Genomic DNA, 8,987 nt, shown 5'->3' on the forward strand with positions numbered 1-8,987 from the left:
TTCAGTTACTTAGTTGGTTAAGTAGTTCGTTTGTTAGCTTTACTCTTCAACCATTGTATAAATACACAAACACTTCATACTTGTAATTCATTCATTCAATTGGATCAATGCAATTTTCTGTTGAAGTGTTTCTCCATCTTCCTTTTCCCCTTTGCAATTTGTTAACCTCGTCTCATCGTACTCGAGGTTCAGTCACAACGCGTGGACACGGAGGGTGAGGTTGACCATTTGGAGGTCCTTTGTGTCGGAGATGGGTGTGTGGTCAATTGTGGATGTCGAAGATTTGGGATTTCTAGACCCAAGGGATGAGAAAATGGATCCCTTCGACGATAGTCTCATCGAGGATCCCTCAGAAGTGATCTATAAGTCAGTGCATTGGCCACCATTGACCGTGTTTATTGAAAAAACATGTAAACTAGCACAACCGATAAACTAGAAATGTGATGACAAAAATGGGAGTGATGGGGAAGCATTGCTGAGCGTGTCTGATGTCTCGAAGTCTAAACGCAAGTGATAGAGCGTTGATTCGTAGCATTTCACTTGCTTTCCACCTAGATTTTAGTTTTCTATTTTTATTGTTTTCCTGAGATGGTGTCTTTCGTTGATCTATCTCTTCTTAGATTTCATATATGTAAAAAAGATGGATAAATAGACGATTAAAGAGCTACTAATCAATTCCATGTCTCATATGGTAAGCGTGTAGTCACCATTGTACAACTTAAAAAAACAACCATTTGTCGTCAAACACTCGAACAATTTTTCTAACATTTTTTCCTCTAAAAAAATTAATTACTATGAAATGGTGCTCAATGAGACGAGCTCCATAAACCAAAGTAAATAATACTCCCTCAGTCCCTAATTATAAGCTAAAGTTGAGACTTATGTTTTGTCACTAAATATAAGCTAAAGTTGTAAAAACTAATATTTCTTTCCATATTTATCCTTGCATTTATTGGTAGTGGAGCACTATTAGTAGTATAATAATTAAAAAGTGTTATCTTAAATAGGGGTAGACATGGAAAGTTGTACCTTTTTTTTGAAAACCAATGCATTAATTAAGACTTTCTTAATAAGCGTGATTTTTACAACTTTAGCTTATAATTAGGGACGGAGGGAGTACTATTAAACTTCCTTCCAGCATAGGATAAGAATGTGAAGAGTTAAACAAGAAATAAAGGGGGTGATGTGTCTCAGGCTCTCAGCTAGAATATGCAAAAATTAGTGCATTATAGTGGCTATATCTTAAAAGAATAAAGGGGGAAGGGCAGATCAAGATTCAGAAAAAAAATATTTACTATCCAATGCTGGAAGGAAGTTTAATAGTACTCCCTCCGTGTAACATAATAAAAATCATGAGAAGCACTTCCCATAAATCTATCAGTGAATTTATTGTCTATGACATATGTTAAATTTGAGCGCCTTCATGTTGCTTTTTGATAATATACTCTACAATTGCTTTTCTCATGTCCCATTAACACCCGGTTAATTATGGGTAAACAAGTTATTAGCAGTATAAAAGTTTTTTCCATTAGGAGATAACACTAAGATAAACAACATAATAAAAGTTTGAATAAAAATTTTCCAAACATAAATAAAATCTAACATCCGAATTATCATAGAAAGCTTTGTTATTATAGCTTGTACTTCGTTGTGATGGCTATGACATTCATCAGTTAAGTTTTGTTAGTAACTCCTAAAATTTTAAAAAGTTTTTTAATTTAAACAACATAAGAATGTAACATCCAGTATAAATGTATAATATGTCAATTTCATCAAATTTATATCTTGGAATCACCTTGTTCTTCCTAACTTGACAACTGAATTGTTATGTCAAGTTAGAAAGAGCAAGATAATTCCACATTAAACATTTGGCGAAATTGACGTGTTTATACCAGAACTCACAGCCTTACATTGTTGGAACCAAAAAGTTTTCTCAATTTTTGAGAGTAAGTAAAACTCTATTAATGAAAGTTACCTAATGATGATCTTGACAAGCTCTGGCCCTTATAATGAAATAAAAATTAACTACGATTAACGAATAAGTATATTATTTAAAATTTCTAGAAACACATAAAGTACTAATGAAAAACTTTTAAATAAGAATTCATTGCAAATTAATTAGACTAATTTTAAAGAATAGTTTAACCAAACTTTTATCTGAAGCATATATGTTTGTTAGGTGAGAAAGAGAGAGGTGTATCATCAAAAAGCAAGCAAATAAAAGTGCGAAATTAGCAAGAGAGAAGAAAGAGACCATATCTAATCTTCAGCAGAGAAATTTATCAATGCTTCAACAGTACTAGTGATTAAAACAAATGAAAGGGATACTTTTTGGATGAAATAAAATAATATCCAATCACTGAACTGAACCACCTGATCACTAAATCCATCCAGTGTTAACCCTTATCTAAAATGATACTCCCTCCATTCCTAAATATAAGACCTAGTTTCAAAATTTTGAAGTTCCTAAATATAAGACCTATTACAATAATCTAACAAAAGGTTTTATACTCTTCCATTTTTACCCTCCACATTAATTATATGTTTTCAATTCCAAAGTTACCACCTACCATTAATTACTACTAATCCAACTAAATATGACTTTTGGGATATCAATGGTGAGTGCATAACAAAGGTTAAATAAGGAAGAATGTATGTTTTTTTAAAAAATCAATACAATAATTAGTCACATTAAGTGCTTCCTTAATAAGCGCAATTTTTTGGAATATGTCTTATATTTATGAACGGAGGGAGTAACAAGTTTATGTAAAAAAAAAAATTATAAACTTAGACGGAGGTTCCTTGCTATATAGCAGAAATCAATTAATAATGCTGCAACATTGATGTTGAATCATGAATGAAACAATCAGCAAAAAAAAAGTAAAAAATTTGATTCCTGGTGCGAAACAAGGAAACCTCAGTCTTAGGGGTGTTCATAACCGAACCAATCCAAACAAAACCGACAAACCGATCCAAAAAAATCGATATCCAATCAAACCGAAAATCGGACGGACTGAAAATTGAAAAAACCGAAATTATTTATTGGATCGGATCGGATTTCGGATTTGATTTCCAAAACCGAACCAATCCAATCCAAACCGAACATTCACAAATATGTATACTTTTAGTTATACATATATCATTCCATTTACACTTACATAGTACATATTTATTGTTTATATATTGATTATATCACACATGCTTATTTATAAAATTACGTTTTAATAAAAAAAGTTCAAGTAATTATTTGAATTATATACATGCATTAAAGTAAACAATTATAATCATAATTTAAAAATTTGTTACTATGTTATAAATTATGTATCATATATTATATATTTTTAAAATTTATACAACACAATTTCAAAATATAAAAAAGTGAAACAAAAACTAAATAATCCAATACAATCCAAACCGCTATAGATTGGATCAGATTGGTTCGGATTTGAATTTAGTAAAAAATCCATTGGATGACAAAATCATAAAACTGATGAGATCGGATCGAATGATTTTTCTCCTCAAAACCGATCCAATCCAATCCGCGAACACCCCTCTGTCTTAGCTGTATAATTTGAAGGGATAGAATGTGAAGATGAATGAGAAGGAGTAGTAGTATAAGTAGAAGATCAAGGGCTTAGGAGGGTTGAGATTACTAAGAAGCCCCTACCTCACTATTGGCGTGTTTTTTCTTAGGTGAATAAAAAAGTAATCTGATTTTTTTGGATAGTTTGACTACTTCTTTCAACTTACCAGATAATGTACTTTCCAAATTGATGAATAATACTAAAAATCTGCACTACCCTCCTGCTGTCTACCAATTCCCTACAGTCTCATCCACACAGCCGTTGGATCAACGTGCTACTGCGCCGTTGGATTAAAGGCACTCGGATCTCCAAGGTGTCACACCAAGTACTGGTGCTACATAGTCGCATCTGGTTGTTGCACTGGGGCAAGGGTGTTTAAGGAAGGAGTTGAGTGTCCTCAATATGAACATAATCTACCATCGTGTAAAGAAAGCCCAAACTGTCCAGTTTGAGTACAAGAAGGAGGATTTTCCAGCACCCAAAACTGATAGCGAGAATAATGTCCCAAACTTTCATTAGACTTCTCCAAATATAAGAGCAATTAGGTGATGCTGTAAAGGGAGCAACACCACCATTACTCATATATTAGGCCTTGATAATTTGAGTCCAAAAGCTATCATTAGGATTTAGGAGAAAGCAACTTCCAAATAAGTTTCCCAATCAAGGACACATTCTAGAGCCTGGATTCACGGTTACCCATCCCACAAGCCTTCGGGGAGTTAACCACATCCCAATTCACCAAGAAAATTCAAAGGAAGTTAAGTCCAATCGCCTTGCCTAATTGGCTGACCATTTGAAGGTCCTCCGTGTCGGAGATGGCCGATTGAGGATGTCAAAAATGTGGGTTTTCTAGACCCAAGGGATGAGAAAATGGGTCCTTCGTCGACAATCTGATGAGGATGCCTCAGAAATGATCTATAAGCATCGTCGACCGTGTTTATTGAAAAACATGTAAACTAGCACAACCGAAAAACTAGAAATGTGATAACAAAAACGGGAGTGGTGTGGAAGCATAGCTGAGCATGTCTCGAAATTTAAACGCAAGTAATATGGCGTTGATCCTTTGCATTCCTCTAAATAAAACATAGCATTTCACTTGCTTTTCACAGGATTAAGCACCTACATTTTAGTTTTCTATTTTTACTGTTTTCTTGAGATGGTGTCTCTCTTTGCACTATCTCTTGTTAAATTTCATATATATAAAAAGATGGATAAATAGATGATTAAAGAGCAACTAATTAATCCAACTAGTTAAGCGTGTAGTCACCATTGTACAACTTCAAAAAAACAACCATTTATAGTCAAACACTCAAACTTATTACAATTTTTTCTTCTAAAAAAATTACTATGAAATGGTGCTCAATTGAGATGGGCTCCACAATTTTGTCTTCTAAACTTCTTCCAGCATAGGAAAACCTCAATACCATTCCAAGCATGCCCTTACACCATATCATTGAGCCCTGTAATTAAGAGAACGTAAGCAATTAACAATCAAGAAATATCATCAAGTCATGATTGCTGACGATTAAGACATTAATATACTGCATCCTTATGAGCTGTTAGAGGAACGTTAACATCAAAATCTAAAAAGTACCCCATTCAAAAAAATTAAGAAGCAATTTTTTTCCATACCTGTAACGGTGGAAGAGGGGAAGCATATTTAGTTTCAAAGAGCAAAGAATTAATTCACTTACAGCGGCAGAAGGAACACAGTTATCCTAATCATATAACACCAAAACTAACACAGTATAGTTGATTGAATCGTATGCAACCGAGAAAACCTTCACAATCATGAGTAATATACTAATATATCAAAAGAGAATAAACATACTTACTGTTCAATGCTCTAACTTAACATATCAAGATCCACTGTTGATCCTGCAAACATCACTTCTCATCCCACAAAAGCTACTTCTAGTAGCTTCTCCCAGAAAGAGCAATCACAGTCATCTTTATTATATATTGGAAAGGCAACTTACAACACAGGTTCGAAATTCAAATGTGACGTATTACTTGTATGGAGAATGGACAGTTCAGGTGTTCAGCTGTAGAAGGGTGTCTTGAAAGGCTAAAATGCTCCTCCCAAGGTTAAAGTTTTTATTTCATCTCATGTACTTTATATGAGTACCATGCCATTAATGATTTGTTAGTTTATGTCATATAAATGCTCAGAAACTAATCATCATCTCTTACTCTGATATTGCTTGACAGATGAAATTTTTAGGCAGTATGACATGTATACCTAATACAGAGGATGTTTTCTTCACTTAATTTCAACATTTTGCAGGGTAAAAACAAGAATAAGGAGCATAATGCATCACAGAGTACAACCTTTCAAAACGTGTTAGGAGAATTTATTTAAAATGTAATGCCAAGATTTGTATTATGAGTATTATGTTTTCATCTCTTGGCCTTGTTTTTCTCTTATGCTTTCCAGGCATAAACTCCCAAGCAAAGCAACTCAATTGATCTTTCTGAGCTGATGCCCATTTTTACCTGCTTCATGAAGATTTCTGGTCATTAATCTTTGTAACACTTTTTCTCTTTATGAATGTTTTATGCACACAATAAAGTTCCTCCATACAGACCGTTTGGCAAGCTCTTACCATTTCAAACTCGCGAGTTGACTCATAAACTCCTCCTAGAATCGTTTTTTCATACTCAGACAGAGTTGGGTAAACTCGATCAGAATCACGAGTTAACTGTGATTCTGCGGGTTTAATGGGAAACTTAGTTTTGCCCTAATTTTAGTCCAAAATGGTTGTGTTTGGATAAGTTAGGGTATTACCACCCTTATCACATAGTTGCCCCTGCATTGTTGGAGAAGCATCGTACTTCTGCCATTGCCTCAGTAGCATCATTCTGCCGTGAGGGCTGTTAACCACTGCTCAGCCACCGCCAGACAACCGTAAGGTTCTCACTCCACCATCTTCGTGTCGGTTTTATTTTACTCATCATTCCCCCTTCTCCCCGTGCTGATACGATACATACTCATTGTTCAACCCCCCTCTCCTCTTTTGGAGTCATATTACTCACTGTCATGCATTATGGAATCCTCTATTTTATTCATACAAAAAATCAGAATAGCATCATTCTGACTTCTCTCCCCTTCTCCTCTGTTTTATTCATATAGAAATCATACACAAATCATACAAGTTGAAACCCTATCAAGAATTTATTTTGCTATGCATTCTCACCTCTTAGAACCACTTAAGCTGGGACTATTAACTAAGATTGAATTCTGCTATCATGGTTTGTTAAACATTACTTTATTATGAAGTTGAAATGTTAAACTTATTTGGTTAATGTATCTTCAAGGGAGCTAGTCTATATTATCTTAGTACACCATGACAAGTTTTCTACAGTATTTTTTTCATTTGTGGTGACCTCTTATGAGTCTACATGTCAGTCTACAAACCCAAAATGAGTCTCGGTAAACTCGCACGTTTGACAACCTTGGCTCTTACTACTAACATCTATCGGCACAAGGTACTAAATCAAATTAATAAGGCAAGAAACGACCCTGTACACTACCAACAATTTGCCACAGTAATCACACCGCAATCATAATATCCACCTCCAAATGCAACCCTTGATGATCCAACAAGAATACAACCTCATCCAGATTGTAATGCAGCAATGGATAAACAAACACAATGGAAATAGGTACAATAACATCACCAGCATCAATCAACAGATAACATTATAAAGAGCTAACTGCGAATAGTTAAAATGAAAAATGTAATCACAGCAACCACCAATATCCAAAATAAACTAATGATGATCCCTCAGAACAAGTTAACATCCAATACAAATGCAGAAAGTAAAGTATCTACTTATAATCAAATTCAAGAGGGCAAAAGGAAAAGCTAAAAGAGACAATTACCCACACCAATCAACGGCCAGCATTAAGAGCCATGAGCATGTTGTTTCCACCAGGAAGGTAAGACACATTGGGAGACTTCGCAAGCGTCGCAGCAATTTCCCTCGAAGCCTCAATCATCCTAAGCTCAATCAGCCCCATTCCCACCGCAGCCGTCGCATCAGAAATCAGCTTTGCAGCTTCACTCTCTCCCTCAGCTCGGATAATCGCAGCGCGCCGCTCCTGCTCAGCCTTCATCACCACAAACTTAGACCTCTCCGCCTCCTGCTGCGCCACCTGCTTCTGCTCAACAGCACGTGAGAATTCGGCACCATAGGAAAGGTGCGTGATGGCAACATCATCAAGGAGAATGTTGAAATCCTTCGCGCGGCGGAGGAGGCTCTCGCGAACCAGCGCCGACACCTGAGGACGCTCGGTGAGGAGCTGATCGGCATTGAACTGAGCAACAACAGCCTTGAGCACCTCGTTGCCGATCGAGGGGAGAACCTTCTCATCATACTCCAGACCGAGATTCTGGACAATGACGGGGAGGCGTTCGGTGTCGGGGCGGGAGAGAACACGGAGGGTGAGGTTCACCATCTGGAGATCCTTGGTGCCGGAGATGGAGGAGAAGGTGTGGGGGCGAGTGCGGATGTCGAAGATGTAGGGTTTCTGGACCCATGGGATGAGGAAATGGGTTCCTTCGCCGACGGTGTCGTCGAGGATGCCGCGGAATCGGTCGAAGAGGACGGCGCGCTGGCCTCCATCGACGGTGTAGAGGGAGGAGTTGACGGCGGCGGAGGCAGCGCCGAGGCCGATGGCGGCGCGGGCGACGTTTGTGAGGAAGGAGATTGCGGCTTGGTTGCTACCCATTTGGAGATTTGGAGAGAGAAAGGGGTTTAGGGCTTAAGACAAAGGGGGGTGAGGGTTTTATTCACGAAATCCAACTTGGTGAGGAAGAAAAAGGTTTTCAGGAAACACTCAAAAATCAAAATTATTGTTGGATCGTTTTAAGGATAATGATGGAAATTAGGGTTGTGGAACCACATTCTAAATTGTTTAAAAAAACAATAGAATTTAAAATAAGTGAGTAAATAATTTTATTAACTTTTTTTTTCATTTCCTCTAGATCATTCTAGGTGAACAATGGAATTTAAGATATAAGGGTTAAGAAATTTACAACTTTTCTCTTTATCTTTTATCAATAATTTGGGTGTTTGTGAGGCAGGTTGTAAAGAATTGGACTTGTCTTTTACCCATCCTTAAATATTGATACAGTTTGTTTTTAGACTAGAACTCGTCCATGGATCTGAGGAAAATTGATGAGGCACGGGTTTGATAAGGATCAGGTTATAAAAGGATGAGTTCGGGTTGATCTGAAAGATAAATTGAATGTCAATTTTGAATCTCATCAAACAATTATAAATATTTCTCATTCTGTAAAAAAAATATCTAACTTCCTATCATATTGGTTATTCATGAATTAAAGAAACTACACGATTATTAGGTCATTCGTACTAAATGGTATAAGATTACAATCT

The 8,987-nt window shown here is 36.3% G+C and overlaps 1 protein-coding gene across 2 annotated transcripts; it reads right to left on the reverse strand.

Moving 5' to 3' along the window:
* Positions 1 to 4,804: 4,804 nt before the first annotated feature.
* On the reverse strand, positions 4,805 to 8,412 carry LOC130717682 (prohibitin-3, mitochondrial). 2 transcript variants are annotated; one of them, XM_057568020.1, is made up of 2 exons: positions 7,475 to 8,412; positions 4,805 to 5,044 (listed from the first exon to the last, which is right to left on the reverse strand). In XM_057568020.1, exon 1 carries the CDS (start codon positions 8,317 to 8,319, stop codon positions 7,480 to 7,482), a length of 840 nt encoding a protein of 279 aa, XP_057424003.1. In that variant the 5' UTR covers positions 8,320 to 8,412; the 3' UTR covers positions 4,805 to 5,044; positions 7,475 to 7,479. The 2 variants fall into 2 exon arrangements, with proteins under 2 accessions (XP_057424003.1, XP_057424002.1); XM_057568019.1 differs by having other exon boundaries at positions 7,471 to 8,412.
* Between the last annotated feature and the right edge of the window lie 575 nt (positions 8,413 to 8,987).

The sequence above is a fragment of the Lotus japonicus genome, chromosome 5 (genome assembly GCF_012489685.1).
Source record: "Lotus japonicus ecotype B-129 chromosome 5, LjGifu_v1.2".
Lineage (NCBI taxonomy): Eukaryota > Viridiplantae > Streptophyta > Magnoliopsida > Fabales > Fabaceae > Lotus > Lotus japonicus.